The 17,067-nt window shown below is 41.2% G+C and overlaps 1 protein-coding gene across 4 annotated transcripts in view; it reads left to right on the forward strand.

Annotated features, from left to right (window-relative positions):
* The window catches only part of aus (argus), a 32,445-nt gene extending 15,850 nt beyond the window's left edge, over window positions 1-16,595 (forward strand). For 2 of the 4 annotated variants that reach the window (XM_036816904.3, XM_070995556.1), the window contains exons 4-15: window positions 449-690; window positions 10,865-10,978; window positions 11,073-11,210; window positions 11,361-11,498; window positions 11,576-11,664; window positions 12,653-12,780; window positions 12,863-12,982; window positions 13,059-13,204; window positions 13,283-13,457; window positions 13,525-13,829; window positions 14,803-15,000; window positions 15,068-16,595. In XM_036816904.3, coding sequence (XP_036672799.3) covers window positions 449-690; window positions 10,865-10,978; window positions 11,073-11,210; window positions 11,361-11,498; window positions 11,576-11,664; window positions 12,653-12,780; window positions 12,863-12,982; window positions 13,059-13,204; window positions 13,283-13,457; window positions 13,525-13,829; window positions 14,803-15,000; window positions 15,068-15,165 — 1,891 coding nt within the window. In that variant the 3' untranslated portion in view covers window positions 15,166-16,595. Of the gene's footprint in view, window positions 1-448; window positions 691-10,855; window positions 10,979-11,072; window positions 11,211-11,360; window positions 11,499-11,575; window positions 11,665-12,652; window positions 12,781-12,862; window positions 12,983-13,058; window positions 13,205-13,282; window positions 13,458-13,524; window positions 13,830-14,802; window positions 15,001-15,067 lie in introns of all 4 variants that reach the window. The other 2 variants (XM_070995557.1, XM_036816905.3) reach the window with 2 other exon arrangements.
* The last annotated feature ends 472 nt before the right edge of the window (window positions 16,596-17,067 follow it).

Here is a 17,067-nt window from a genome sequence, read left to right on the forward strand (position 1 = left end):
CCCCGCTTCTGGGATCATAACATGTTTATTTTGTACCTACCAGTTTGGCAAGAGTAAATCGAAAGATATTTAATAGAAGCCGGAGGGGTAACGCCTCAGTGTGATTCTCCTTGTTTTGCACCCAGTATACACATTTACTCGTAAATAAGATATTTCGTTTCCGATACCTTCCATTCACACAAACACACGGAGGGACTTTCAGAATGCCCGGTCAAAGTCTTAGCCCTAGTTTACCAACCATTTTGTTTGTCGATTGCGCCAAGAACCCGAAAACAAGCCAACACATCCCGCACCACCGAACCAAAGAAACCAAGATACCAAGAAATACCCAACAAGAAACAAAAAACATGAATATTGACCCACATAACCATTATACCATATACATGCAATACCATATAAACCGTATACCGAATACAAAACTTTTCGTTGCAACCAAAAACTTTTTTAGGAAAGGATGTCATCGTTGCCTGGTTATCTATGAGAAGCATAAAAATGTGCTCCAATATAAAGAAAGTGAGTGCGAAGGTGATAGTATGTATATGCATCAGTCGAACCCATCTGCACTGGCGATGCGTAGCTCTAATAAACAAAGTGATCATAGGGGGGGAGCTCATCCCAATACGAACGGGCATTCAAGACTATCTTCATCGGATCAGTACATAATGAGATCCAATGACGATATGAATGATTGTAAGCATTAACTTTATATTTTTCTCTATATCTCTCTATCTCTCTCTAAAATAAGTTATAAGCAAAGCAAGCTAACTAAAATGAAAATACAAAGACTCTATCTCCTAACTCGCTATCTCAAAATACCAGTTATCTGTTATCATTTCAACCTATTATTACATATTTCGAAATGCTCCCTTAGTTAACCAACATGACTAACCTAACCTTATTATTTAAGCGCTATTTTCATTTCACTCAAAACGAGAATACAAAAGTTTTTCGTTCTGTCCAATGACCAACTGAAAAGCAAAAAAAAAAATAAGATGAAACACGTTCTCAGTTTTATAACTCTTTTTGAAAACACACACAAAACAAACGCAGGATTTAGATGATTATTTCGGTATTTCTGATGAGTTCTATTCAGTTATTCTGGTTTTCCTTTCTTTCATTCGAACTTTCTTTGGTTTTGGTTTCAGTTCGTGTATGATTTTGATGCAACCTTTGGTTAATTATACAAAACAAAACCAAAAAAAAGAAACGAAACCAAACCAAACCAAACTTGTAAATAGTCTCAAACAACAATTACTCTGCATACGAAATGAATAAAAATAACTCTACTTTGTTTACGTTTGTCATGGCAAGGGTCCTCTCTCTACCTCTCTCTCTGTATATCTCGAACTCACCTCACTTTAATCAAGCAATCAAGCAATCAATCAACAACGAATAACCACTCAATCTATCAATCAACAAGAAGTACATATCTAACCACAAAAAATATATATATAACCACCTAGAAAACCGATAACAATACCAAAATGAACTGTATATTTTCCTCAACATACACACGTTGCAATTTATACCGAAAGTTACAACCTAAACTACTCGTACCACTATTAATATTACCCAATACCCAAAGTTAGTGTCAATCCAATTAAGCTACTTAGTTGCGATTTTCAAGCGTATTAGCGGATTAGCAGATTAACCCCTCCCAACAGAGCAACCAATTAAAGCCAAACTGAAACCGAAACCGAAACCAGTGAACCCGAAATCGAAACCGAGGTCCAGAACAACAATTATGTAGGTCTACTCAGTAGATTCAAATACAAAACCATCTAGACAAAGGAAAACAGCGCGGCAGTCTTTATTTCTAATTCTAATTCCAATTCCAAATCCAACTGAATCGGAACAAAAAGGCAAACCCCCCAATCGAATCCAAAAAGAAGGGAAAAAGCAAAACAGGAAACTATAACCAGTTTTAGTTAAGAACCTTTGTTTCTCTCTTTTTTCGTTTGGTTTCTTCTTTGGTTTTGTGCATTTTTCGGTTTACCTTTACTGTAAATAATTAACAAATACAAGCGAAAAACAAATTGTGTAAATATATAAAAAAAATGTATAAAAAAGAAACCTGAGACTGAAAATCAAATTGTTTGTTCCATGCCCATTTTTTATTACCAAACATTTACATATATCTAAATATATATCCATATATATTTGCAAACTCTATTCAATATTTATATGATATGTATACTTTCCTTACTTCAACATTTTCAACCACTCCAACAACAGATCTCTCCAGAACCTAAAAACCAAAACCAAAACTAAAACCCAAACTAAACTAAAACTGAAACTACAACTACAAATCAATTTGGAGCAATTCAGAGTTAAAATACGTGTGCGAGAGTGTGTGCCAGTGTGTATTTGATTCAAATATCGAGAGATGAATAATAACAAACAGAGGTGTGCACACACATGAGAAATTTGATTGGATTTTGGTTTTGAAATTTGCATATTTGAAATTTTGTACATTTTTAACAGCCGCAGCTAAGTTTTTGTACAGTTCGTTTCGCGTTTGTTCCCATTTGTATAGTTCTGTATAGCAAACAAAGCAAACCGAACCCCAAATGAGCACCCACACATTTGTATTTACAAAACAAACTTGTATTTAGTTGCGACCCAGAGATGCGACCCATCCACTCATCTGTAAATAAATCTCACCTCCAATCATGACAAAAGCAAACCAAATAACAAAGACCAAATACCAAATACCAAAGACCAGCACACCGGACACGACGATCCTACAGAAACCGAGTATTAAAGTGTTAAAGTCTTGAACCAGTTTCCCGAAAGCCCATTCAAATCTCTGGCGGCAGAGGCAGTGTATTGAATTTCCAATAAGTTTCAGTACTTTGGCGAGCAGTCGAAGAATTATTACCCAAGTTTCTCCATCCTGTATATATTCCTCTTTTTTCGCTTTATCTGGCATCACATTCACAACCCACTTACTTAACTCGCTGTGCCCATGATTTATTTATAGGTCGAAAATGGAAATTGGAAACTTGACACCGAGTGTCAAAGTGTTTTCACTCCGTTCCAAAGGGACTTGAAGAACTCGCAGCAATTATCCATAGCGAAAGTATCCCACTTGCAAACGTTCTGTTCGCATCCATAATTCGTTGCTAATTGCTGTAATCCGCTTAGTTCTTAATCAGGTGGCGAGCTGCCAGAGCACCTAATTACCAGGGAAAATACTAAATAACCAGAAGGGTTGCCAGACTCGGCATGGAATGCTACAAAGCCTCTCCTCCGGATTCGTATTCGGATTCGGATTCAGAATCAAATTCGGATTCAGATCCAGATCCGTCATGGCAACGCAATCCGCCCGGACACGCATAGAAATGTAAATTCATTATTTATTATTTGTTTGCCTCAATAGAAATCAAATTAGTTTAAGTGGCGAGCTCTTGGCCCAGAGCTCAGTCAGACAGTTGGCTTCGCATTTGAAAAACGCCACGCCCCCTATACACCACACCACCCCTCCCAGGACCTCCTCACAATTTGATATTTTCCACTTGATATTTCCGAGGGCTGGGGCTTCAAGTCCGACTGTCTGACTGTTTGACTGCCTGACTGGCTGTCTTGGCTGCCTCGTGTTGCCCGCCTTCCTTTTCCCTTGATTTGATTTTGTTTAAATATTAAACGAGAGTTTTAGGTCTCATTTATAATTCAGGGGACCCCGACCCCCCAAACCTCGAAGCAATGGCGTGGGCGGGGTCGAGTTGGTTTTGATTAGCAGACCGTAAAACAATGGTATCAATAGTACAATGGAATTGCGTGCGTGTGTGCCTGTTCTTTATTAAATCATTATTTGTTTAGATTGTCACACAAGCGCACAAACACGAGATTAAATTTCAGTTTCGGATAAAAGAGCAAGCCTTGCGGGCGAAATGAAAATGCTGCCAGGGCTCATCCTTTACATTTTGGCCATTTTAATGCGCTTTGAATTGAGATTTGAATTTTCAGCAACGGCATAATAAAGTTGCTTTCAATTACGACAGTTTCAGTCATTTTTATGCCCCCACATACGCACACAAGGAAACAATGTATATAAACCCGGCTCTTGGCAGACTGTAATTGGGCTTAGACAGTCGACAGTTTCAATTACTGAAAACTTGTACATATGGGATTAGCAGGGAAAGCCTTGTTAATTGCTATAAGGCTAATGTAGTGTCGTTTTCACTCGTGTCGGGCATCAAAGGATATCCAAGGTTTTCCACACACACACACATGCGACGCCACACTCGTCGTTAAAATAATAGGTACAAATTGGGACAAGGCTGATGGTGGGATGGTCTTGTTATGACGTTTGTGGGAGTAGGTTCAAAGAATTATCTAGAAGATTGAAACTGATCGAAAGGGTGCCTGAAAAAACATAAATACATTTTAAAACATTGTTTTTGATTAAAAGATTTTGTGCTCTAGGCAATGATATTCCACAAATTTAGATATATTATAAAAAACGAACATAAATCACGAGGGTTTTTGAGATCACTTTTAAATATGATTTTAGTGCCTAAAAGTATGCAGTGAGTAAAGGATAGAAGACTTTTCTGAACGAATTCATTGGAGTTTATTTTTTAAATATATTGTTGCATACTTTTAGACACCTAAAATTACATTAAAAAGTGATTTAGAAAACCTAGGGAATTGGAAACCTAATATATATAATAGCCTTGAAATATTAACTTGATACTAGCGCTTTAATTTTATTTTCTTTTTAAAAATGTATGAAAAGTACTGGACATTTTAATTGGGAAAAATATTATTTTCTTTTTGGTTTTAAAATAATTGAAATGATTTAATGCCAAGGCCATGTCGCTATTATTTTGACCACGAGTGTGTGCGCACGGGTAGCAAAGTGCGTGTAAGCGAGCTGCCAATCAAATGAACGAGTCTGCTGCCCGAATCCTGAATCTGAACCTGAATCCTTCGATTCATTGGCATCAATGATAATCCAATGCGAGCCATCAAAAGCAATTGCATACTTGGGGGCGTTTGCTAACTGCCATTTAAATTGCATTTTCGAGTACAAACTACACACGGTAGTACGAGTATCACTAGCCACTCGACCTGCACGCCCCTGGAAATCCCCACCACCTGCCACCCCCACCCCCCTTAATTATGTTTACCGCTTTTTATTTTGCCAGCGCTTTTAGCCAGACATTTTGTGTAGCCAGTGACGGGCTGGCAGGCAGCATTTGCATACCAATTTCACTTCCAGCTCCACTACACCGCCACTCCACCTGCAAAAAAGCGAAAAACCCTGGGAATAAAAAACGAAGCCCAGAGGTTGGGGCGATGGTGATGGGCACTCAATGAAGGCCAGGCCGCAGCGTTTTAATTGCAGCGCAAAAGCGTAGGCGGTATATGAAAATAATTAAAATAATTAAGCAAAACTACGCCAGCCAAGCACTCGCCGTTTTCCGTTTTCAGTTTTCAGATTTCAGTTTTCAGGAGGCTGCCCTCGCCGCCGCTTCTTGAGTTTCCATTTTTTCGGGGAAATACTCAACGATAATTTTTGCAGTCTCCCTGGGTTTTTGCCCCCCCCCCTCATTTTTTGGGGCATTTTATTATGAGTTTATGTTTAAGGGCGTTCAGCGCATCGCATATTCGCATTCTTGGCGCCCTCATAATTTGCTTTATATTATTTGGTGTTACAACATAGCAGGACATGCTTTTGCCAATTTCGGTGCAAGGATATTTAAATTTAATCAAATGTCGGTAAAAATGTTTGCCATGCCTTTTATGCGAGCCTCGAAAAGGGCAGGGAAAAAAGTGGGGAAAATCATCAACAATAACAACACGCACACACAACAGGGCATTGCCATGCCATGGGTGTGCGTGTGGGAGGGGCTGGAAAGGGGGGGGGGGTGGCAGTTTCCACCTGGACGTTGACTGGGTAATTTGTTAGCCGGGCCAGGAGGCCCGGGCCCAGGAACCCAGCCCCGAACCTAGTCCGACACCGAGTTTTATTTTATTTTATATAGTTTTTGGCATTTTCATGTGCCTTTTCGCCTTTTTTTTGGGCGTGAGTTGGTACAGTTCTCGCCATATATATATGTACGTACATATAGCGCGAATACCGAATGCCGAGCATAAAAACTTATTTACCTAGGGACACCCGGGAACAGAGCCGGATTCCGATTCCGGGGCGATTCAGTGGCGTCAGGCGCCCGGGGTGTCAACCAATTTCGAGTGTTTTCCCCGGGTCCTGGCCCAAAAACAACAAAAGCAGCACCGAAAAAAGAAGGAAATCTCTCAACGCTCCTGGCCAAACACACACCGTGTTGCCAATTGTTGTTTTTGCGTGTTCTCGGGCATACACTCTCCATACATATATTTTCACATTGCCATTTTCATTTCAATTCATTTCATTTATTTATGCAATATTTTATGTGCTCATTCATTTTTTGCCCGTTTTGGTTGTCGTCGGTGCCCGTTTGTTCTATTAATTTGTTGTTGCTCCATTCAGAGCCCCCATACCATTATCATAGCATAGCACACCATGGCATACCGTCCTTCCTGGTCGGTTCCACTTTGGCCCGGTTATTTGCCATCCGCCACGGTTCGGTTCCATTGTCAATTTCGTGGATACACGTCGTCTATATGTATCTAGTATTGTGTGCGCATAAAATTCGTGCCATAAACCCCATTCGTCTTAATTTGTATGCCTTGTTTTGTTACGGTTACGGTTAGGTTCTGTGTTTTGTTGATACTTATTTATTATTTTTATGCCCGGCTCACTTATCTTTGCGTGTCTGGCCTCCTCCTTGGGCCCCTTGCCGAATAATTTGGGGAGTGTAGAGAGCTGCAAACCATAAACTAAGCCCCCTGCATTAAAGCCAAATTCGACAGGACTGCAATCCATAAATTCTCGTAGCCACATCAAGTAATCATCATCAGCAGAAGCGGTTCCAGAATCGGAATCAGAACTAGAACCTGAATCTGATTTAGATACAACAAACCCCACGTAAACGACAGTTGTAGAAATGTGAATATGAACAATGACAATAACACACAACGCTGTAAATAAAGGTCCAAATTCCATATATTCTCTTGTACAGATATTTAATTGTGTTTGTTTGTTGGTACATACATACTTACATACATATTTACTACTGATTGATTTGATTTTGAGTTTACTTTTGAGATACTGTTCGTTGTCACCAATTGAGACGCTTTGATTTTGTTTTTTGACTATTATATATAACTCTTTGTATTTGTACATGATTATGATTATTAATGTTTATATTAATCCACTGCTAACAAAAAATCATCATCAACTTTGTACAGTAAAACCATGAGCGAGCGAAACTAAAACCTAAACTAAAACTAAAACCAAAAAAAGAATATAAGATACACCCAAATCTGAAGCTTCGGCTCGAGACGAAGCTGAAAGTAGGATTTCCAAGATTGGTAGCGGTGCATGAAGAGATGTACATAAACACACTTGTAATATATTCCCCGTACCTCTAAGTTCACCATTGTTTCCTCACTTAAATCTTCAAATTTGATTGTGATCCGAGCGAACGGTTTGTAAATCTCCTTATTATGGTTAATAATCTTTTCGATATACATAATTCTTTGCCTTGTTTTTCCTAATCAGATCGAGTCTGCCAAGCTCTTGGAAATCGTACAACCCCAACGCCCATTCCACTTCAAAAAGAATGCCTTTCAAATTTCGTTTAACGGTTTGTTAAGTTCCTTCAGTTGTCCGATCCCCAAAAAATGCACCCACCGCACCCGAACTCCCCACCACAATCCCCCACAACTCCCGCTTTTGATTTCTGTTCTCGCTTTAATAAGAAATAAAGGATTAAAGAGGAAAATTCATTTGTTTCCATAGAGCCTACGAAAGCGAATTCGAGACACATCTGTATAGAAAGCCATGCGCTCATTACTTTTACCCACTCTCTGTCATACTTTGTTTTCTAATTCAATTTCGTGGATGTCAAAAACAAGAAAGGATTTCAGCTAAATTTTGTGCTCCTTTGCACATGCCTAAGAGAAAAAAAAGAAAAGAAACGATAATGAAAACGAACCACAACCAAAAATGAAAGAAATGTGATATATATTTAGCCACGAATATATATCGAGTACATCTTGTATATGATGATGAAATGTTGGGATGGGCTGCCCGGTGACCGCTAGTATAATTGTCTCATTTATCAATTACTTATTGTACTTTCTTCTTACTACATTCTACCTAACCTAACAACCTACTACTACTTTACCTACTACTACCCTACTACTACTATTCGTACTACTATTTGCTCTATGGGTTCACCATTCTGTGTTGTTCTTCCTTTTCTGTGTGTCCGTGTTCGTGTCCCTTTGATTTCGATTCGTTTTCTTTTTTGGATTTTCTATTTTTCGGTTTCCTCAGTTGCTTTGTTGTTGTTTAATTAGTTCTATTCAGTTTTCGGTTCTCCCTACGTTCTGTACATACATGTGTGTAATTTAATTAATGTAATTTTAACATGAAACTCAACAATTTCTGCTCTCGGTTACTCATAAGTTACGATTGTGTCGTTTGTTCGTTCGTTAGTTCGTTGTTGGTTGGTTCAATCCTTTGTTCCTCCTTCTTTCTAGCTGTGTGTGTCTCTCATTTATCATTGTTGTTCGTTGTGCGTGTGCGTTAGAATGTTTTTGGGCCACAACTATACCACTGTAATTTGGCCCGGCTATCTAATATAACTCTGCGCTTAACGGTCAGTCCGACCGCAAAACCAAAAAATAAGAAAAAAAACTAGAAAAAACTAAAAAATCGTAAAGAGAATACCGAAAAACCAACTGCAAAAGTATTATAATTTATTTACCATTTTTTCCTTACGTTTTTCCATGTCTGTGATGTCGTTTTTTGCCTTGTCATGATATACTCCCATATATATGCTACAAACGCTTCTCCGTAGTATTTGACCATTACACGCAAACACACTCATATCACCCGACTAAAAAACAAATATGAAAACATCCCACACACCATACACCACACTCGACACCCATACACACACCAGACACTGCCACGCCCACCCCACACCTTCTTTTGTGCCTTGTATAACTCATAAAGTGTAGTTGCTACTTAATTACAATCATTACTCAAAAACGCCACAAGGCCGGTCCCGTAACCCCGAAAACCCTGAAAACCCGAAACCCAACACCCCAATACACTCGATTACGCCCGTGTGTATCCCGCATATCCTGGCTTTATACACCACACAACATAATTGGTATTTTTTCCATTTCCATCGTTTCTTACCTCTTTTTGCGACTCTGCGTGTGCCTGTTTTTAAGTTCCTTGCCGTAGCCTGTGTATTGCTAACGAAAACAAACTGAATACAATTCAATTTGTTGACAGAAAAGTTAAACAAAAACCAAATACGAAACCGTTTGTTGTGTGCCTTTTTAGCTGTAAACATTTTGTACTGTTGAGAACAATGCCTGAATGTGTTTTATGTATATATTATGCCCATATCTGTATCTGTTGGTGTATACTTATACGAAACGGATTTTAGTTACCATTAACTTTTACACCAAACTCTACAACTCTTACCAGTAAAAAAGAAAACGAAAAAAGAGAGGACCCTTTACCAAAAGAACATATATGAACATTCATATATGTCACATATATATATATCTCTCGCGTTTGCCATACAGAACCAGAAACCACCGATTACCCAATTTATTCATCATGAGTAAATGTTTGTTATTATTTTTTAGTTGATTCAAATGTTATGCTTGCTCTAGCAACAGATACCTTATATACGGCCCTACCAGGCACTAACATTATTTTACCACCTAACCGCCTCTGTTACTCCTCCCGTATACCGTATTCCCATTTCCCATTTCCCCGAAAGAACCCCCATACCATCTCCAATCCCAATCCGAATCCCAATCCCGTGCTTTTGGCTTCAGAGCCGGAAGAACAAGATGAACCAAGTGTGTGTTTTTGCTTTTCGGTTATTTTTTGAACGTGTCGTGCCTTTCAGTTGAGTTTACAATACAGAAGTTGGGCAGTGCATTTCCACAGCCCAAGGAAGCGCCGCCGAAAATGAAAAACTCTTGTCTTTAAGTTATTTCTGTGAACGTCATAAGTCTTTGGTTTGTTGTTCCTTACCGCCTTTGGTTTGTTTGCTTTATATATATTTTTTGTTTGGTTCTGTTTCTGGAACTTACATACTTATCTTACTTATGTATTGTACTTACCGCTGCTTTTTACACATTTCCACAGAAATTGTTGTTGTTTCTCCACTCTGTGCCGCACTTGAAGCTCGAAACTGGGGGCAAGTTGCCTTGCGTCTTTTGTCTCCACGCAGCAAAGGCAACGCGCAACGCTCGACTTGCGACATTTTTGCTGATTTAAAGCTCCATTTCGTCATTTATTTGCGCAATTTTCTCCCGGACCATCAGCAACAGCGGCCACTTAATTAAACAAATTTCTGTGCAATTTAAATGGCATGCTTGGCGATGGCCCTGGGTCGGATGAGAATTCCCAGCAGCGGCTCAGCTTCCAGTGCGGCACTCAACGAAAGTTGAAAAAAGAAATATATACCTATATATAAACATGTTTTTCACATCCCTAGCCCTTTGTAGATTTGATTTCCTTTCAACCATGCCCTTACTTTAATGTTTTGCTATTACTTAGTACAGTTTACTACTTACCTACTCTGCTCCCACTAAAACCTTACTACTTTCTACTACTAATACTGCTACCACCACCAACCACTACTACTACTACTACTATCTACTACTTCTATTTTTTCCTACTTCTGTGTGTTCTGTGTTCAACGACCGCCTAATTTGCGATTTGCATTAATTGAATTTTTATTTGTGCTTTTAAAATAATCATGTCCCCCAGACTTTTGCAAGGGCCGTGAGACTTTACAGAATCTCTGCGACCAGATACCGGGCGATGCCCTGCTCTACTCGCTGTTCCGGGAGAGTGCCGAGCCGGTCAAGTGTCCGCTCAAGGGTGAGTAGCTTCTTGGGCCCTGGCAGCCCTGGCAGTCCAGGCAGTCCAGTTCAGGGACCCTCTTGGGGGAAATCTACATCCGTACCTCTTGCAGGACCCTTCATCTTCACCTACAATCGGGGCCACGGGGAGTGCAAGTCGCCGGTGTCCAACATTGAGAGCTGCACGGAGGAGAGTCGCCTCCTGTTGAGCTTCCAGGCCTGTCCCGATGTCCAGGGCACCGAGAGTACGGGTAAGTCTCGCCATTCCTCGCCATTCCTCGCCGGTGACAATGACTCATCACCTGGCCCTGCCCATCCGGAGCTCAAGACGAACATCCTTCCTTCCTTCCTTGCCTTTCTTCTCGGTGGCGCTGCTGCTCCTCCTGGTCTTCCCGCTGCAGTCGAGGAGCTGACTTGCCTGGCAACCTGGAAGGACGGCAACTCACGCTACTTGGTCGGCCTCGTCTCGCACCACCATGCCATTTCGAACGAGGAGCGCTATCGCTGCTTTGTCTACGAGAAAATCTCCTCGCTGATGGGTAAGCATCCCCCCAAAGGGCAAACAGGATGAACTTTTGTTTGGGCCCTAATACCCGTACACTCGTACCCTTTGCAGGCGGCCCCAGCATGCTCAGCTCGAAGGATGCCGAATATAAGCTGGCCCAATCCGGCGACGCCACTTGCAATGGCTTAGACAGTGCCGAGGTAAGCATTTTCGAAGCCCCAGCATGGTCCCCTCTCCCACTCCTCAAACGGTTCCCCGCCCTCTGAACCTGCCATTTTCACTTAGCTGCACTCAGAAAAAAGTTTCACTTATATTTTTTAATACTTCCTGGAAAAGGATGTGTTTTCTTATATATTTAAAATACTTTTGTACAGACAAATGGGTCTAAGGATAGTAAGAACTGATGGTATCAAAACTAGAGTCATCTAACGCTTTCTGTTTTGGGTCAATAAACTAAATATTCCATGCATATATTTATTTCCAAAACCTAAAAAGACTTTTCTGGCAAAAATTCTATTTAAAAAAGTTAAAACTGCCAATAATTGATGATGACTAGATGTTGGAAAACATGTAAAATCCATTTGGTACCTTTCCAATTTGCAGTGATGCTTCTTTGGTATACCATTTTGTTTAAACAGTCATCCAAAAAGGTTTTACACAAAAAGTGTGCAACTAGTCAAGGAACGCGGAAAATTAAGGTCTAAAAAGGGATTTCAAATGTGACGTCTAAAAATGCCTAAAATCAATAATGTAGGTAATTAAAAGAAGCCTCTAATTAGTAACACAAGTTGTTGTTAATATTTAATACACACGATTCCCTTTTTTGAAGAAAATTTGACAATACTCTTAACAAATCTTAAAGTCTATTTGCAAGGCGCAACTTTAATCTTTGAAGATAAATACAGTTTTTACTTGCCTCTAATAGGAATCGATGCATACATATAGGCATTTTTTCGTACAATAGAAATAACTATTATTTCTGATATAAAATTTAATCTTGTCCTGGAATATAGCTAGCAAATAATCTCCGATTTATGTATAATATGTTCATTAAATCGTCAAAAATTAATAGCAATCAGTTACAAAAAGTTTAGTTCAAAGCGATTTACCCCAGGTCAAACTTTTGCTTTGAGTGCCTAATGATGGCCACGCCCAACAGCTCCTAATCCAACTAACTCCCGCCCCCAGGTTGGCTCACGTATCATGTCGCTGCGAAAACCGCCCGTCGCCGAGCGCTGCGACTTCCCGGCCTGGTTCAAGGGTCCGCGCCACTGGCATGCCCTCATGGGCAATGCCGTCTACAATTATCATTCCAAGTGAGTAGCAATCAGGCCTGCGGCCAAGTTGTCATCCAAAACCGAAACCGAGAACGAACCTCTACCTTTTCCCAATTTGCAGCGACGGGTCCGTGCACATTATTAAGCCCAACGGCTATATGGAGACACGTGCGCTCTGCGAGCAAATAAATAAACAGACCCCTACCGAAATGATGGCCGTGGTGCACTACACCACCGGGTGGTAAGTGGCCCCAAATTGAAAATGCCCTGTGCCCCTCCCTCTGATTTCAATGTCCACCCATCCATTGCGCCCGCAGCCAATCGGGATTCATGTGCATGATGTTCTACCGCCGGGACACGTTCGTCATCGAGATACAGACGGGCAAGCCGGCCATCCGCCTGGAGGACGCCTGTGCACCGGATCACTTTGACATCAATAAGATGGCCTACATTACCTTGCTGGGTAAGCTGCACCGCCTCACCTTTGCCCACCTCCCGCCTCTGAGAGTCCACTCAAACGTTGGTTTATGTCGCCTTTTAGCAAGCAATCCGGACCTGGCCATCTGTCCCATGGAGGGCATCTACACGCTACGTGGCGCCATCGGACCGCCGTATCTGGCCACGCGCCACAAGCGCAATCACAATGGGAAGTCGCATCTGGGCCACGGACATCACCACCACGAGGGCGCCGAATCGGGAAATTTCGGGCATAAGGGGTATGTCCGCTTCGTGGTCGCCTCCTCTGGCATTTCTCAATCTATTTCGATTTCCATGGTTACGCAGACACAGTTCGCTGAGCTTTCGGAACGCGGAGCGCATGGAGCGGGGCTCCTGGCATGCCAACACTCGAGGCCTCCCAGTCCGCAGTCGACGCAACGCACCCAAGGATCCGCCGGAGCAGCAGCAGGCACTGGTCCTGGAAAAGGTCAACAGCAGCGATACGAGCGTGGGATTTGTGGCCACGCGGAATCGACGCGATGTTCCCGGCTGTATTCCCAACTACAATGCCCAGCGGCAGCTTTGGGTGGGCTGTACGGCGGAAAACTTGATAGATGTCAGTCCGCTGTGCAGCGTAGATGGTGAAGAGGGTAAGTGGTTGTCAATTTATGACGAGGGCAGATTATACCCATCCTGCTCCAAGCGACAGGAGGTAGAATGTTCCATTTGTCAAGTATCTACATAAGTTTTATGCAAAGACTATAGTAGAGAGCGAAAATCTGGCTAAAAGCTTTGCTGGACATTTGTTTGTATGGACGTTATGCATCTTACGGTCCCTTTATTATCTTTGATTCATCTAAATAGATTGAATATCTTTAAAAGGTTTTGAGTTGTAAGAGTCTAATAAAAAGCAAGGAAGAACGCTATAGTCGAGTACCTCGACTATCAGATACCCGTTACTCAGATAATGGGAAATGGAGATATGCAAGCAGCAAAGCGAGATTGAAATGCGCCACCTACCGGCGGAAGACAGATTTAAGCTTTATGGACGTTAGAGTGGGCGTAGCAAACTTTTTTTGGATCAATCGATAGGTATTGACGAAAACAATACATTTCAGTTAAAATTTTGTATCTAGCATGAAAATTGTGGGCGCCACAGGTTTGGGCGGTTTGTGGGCGTTAGAGTGGGCGTGGCACTCTGCTGAAACAAACTTGCGCTGCGCAGGAATCTCAGGAATCTGCATGCCTAATCCCAGTATTGTAGCTTGTATAATTTCCGAGATCTCAGCGTTCATACGGACAGACGGACATGGCAAGATCGACTCGGCTAGTGATCCTGATCAAGAATATATATACTTTATGGACTTATGTTACATACTTTCCGACGAATCTAGTATACCCTTTTACTCTGCGAGTAACGGGTATAATGAAGTGTATGTAATGTATTGATAGCCCTTAGAAGATACAAGCAAAACATGGCTAGTATTAAACCCTAAATAGATCACTCGACTTTTTGGAAATGTCTCTTAAGTTATTTTCCTCGTCTAATCAGTTTCGTTTGCAACAAGTAACTCATATGATCCAATTGATTATAATAAATCACATCCTCCCTCCCGTTAACAGAGTACTCCTGCCACGGATCCTGGAGCGAGAACAGCACCTTCTACATCATAGCTCGCCACAAGGGCAGCAAGCACGGGGTCTGTCTGACCTATCGACCCACGGAAGGCACCGCTGCCAAGCTGGTTGTGGGGGATGCCTGCTATCGGGGCACTCAGAAGCCACCCGATCACCATCTAGAGGCCAATCTGTCAGTTTTGGGTGAGTAAATTCGCGAGTTCCCCTGGTTAAATTTCGCAAGTGTAACGCTCCAATTATTAAACCACAGGAAAATGCGGCGAAACTGGCGTCAGTGGCGCGCAGATTCACCTGGGCAACTGGCTGCTCCTGGTGGCGATGGCGTCATGGCTCCACCTGCACAGCTGAGGGGCAAGTGGCAGGAACTACAACTTGACATAGGCAGCTAAGCGTGACAAGCCAAAGCGCTACGTATACATCACTAATTCCCCGAAACCAAATCCCATTATGATCGACATGTATACAAGACACATCTAAGACTTATTGTATATTTCGTGTAGTATGTGTAAGGCGAAATCGAACCACTTCGCACTGGTTTGGCTGTATATAATGTACTGTTTTTTTCTTTAGTAATGATACACACTTTTGTTTAGTTCTAAGTGCTTGAAATAAACAAGATTTCGATAAATTAAGACGACCAGGAGCACACACAACATGGAAAATGGTTTGCAATACAGCCTTAGATCAGCGCTATTTGTATTAGGCCTAGTAAAACGCGTCTATTACTAAAAGTAGCGCCACTATTAACGCAAAGTTGCTGCAAATGCTATTTATTTGTAGTACGATTACCCACTAAGCAATGATAACACGAAACAAACCAGAGAAAAGACATCAGAACTATACGAATACAAGCTAAAAGCTTCTTCGTTTTGTTTTTTGAAACCATCTAGTAGCGTGTTTTATGGCATGTATTTTTTATATAATTTCCAAAATGTTTCCTACAACAAAGTACATATGAAGCACAGGACGAAGGCGGAACATTTTAAACTATATATATATAAAAACGAAATGTATTCGGAGGCAGTCCGATTTCGCGATGCTTTCAAAATGTACAAAACAGCAAATGGCCGATATGGTTGGCCGATCGAATATGCAGCGTACAGCACCGCATACTTAAATATATGGCATAAATAAACAATATATTTTTATGTACAAAAACGCAAAATCGTACATACATACATACGAGTATATATAATGAATAACGTTTTGCATAGGATCGCATTGGTTTCATAATACATAATTAATACCTTGCAAAATACGCATATATTGTATGATTCATTGTAATAGTTATATATACTGGCAGCATACATACCTAGGCATGTAAGAGAAGTGAGGAATTCGAGCAACTTTGATAAGTAGAGGCACACCACTTTCATAATCAATCAACTAACTCTGTAAGACACAACACAAATCAACTCACGACTCAACCAAACGAATGAAAGACAGACGGTGTCGGATCGATAGCGAAGGAAGCTAAAATAATTAGAGTGTTTAAGACAATTAAGCGGTGATATAGGTCTAGAATAAACAACTGTGTGAATCTCTAATAGAAGCACAACCACGGAGCAGCCGGACAGCATCTGCTAGAGTTTGAGCGAGGAATTAATGATGATCAAGTGTATCCAAAGGATTTCAGAACTAGCATTTTTCTCTCGATGTAGTAAGCAGGCATTTTGCCCAAATTCCAAAACGAAAACCTAAGCGAACTAATAGTATCGAGTACCGAGTATCGAGTAACCAATTAAGGAGTAGCAAGGACATAAGCAGAGAGCAGAGAGCAGAGAGAAAAAGAGAGACCCCTTCAAGGCAACTAGTCAAAATTTATGAAGCGTAACTTTGAGTTCCATGTAAATAGCGAATGTAATGCGAATTGACCCGGTACGCGGTACGGTGTGTGTATACATATGTAACTAATTGCTAGTTAGCTAAAGGACGAAAGGATTGTGGCTAAGGAACCGGCGACTTGGCGGGCAGGACACCAACATGCACAGTGGCGTAGGGAACAGGGGGTTACTTTCCAAGTACTATGTATACATTCAGCAGCACTTATATAGAAATACGAAGATAATGAAACATAAACTCGAGCAGCAAACACTAGGAAATCGGCGGAAACCGGAAACGGAAACGGAAACAGAAACAGAAAGGCGGAAGCAGCAGCACTCCATATCGTTGTGGCCAGACAAATCAGTAGTCGTGATGTACAAATTGTACAATGATGATCGGACGGAGTAGCAGCCGCTGTGCTTGAGC

This window comes from Drosophila suzukii, chromosome 3 (genome assembly GCF_043229965.1).
Source record: "Drosophila suzukii chromosome 3, CBGP_Dsuzu_IsoJpt1.0, whole genome shotgun sequence".
Lineage (NCBI taxonomy): Eukaryota > Metazoa > Arthropoda > Insecta > Diptera > Drosophilidae > Drosophila > Drosophila suzukii.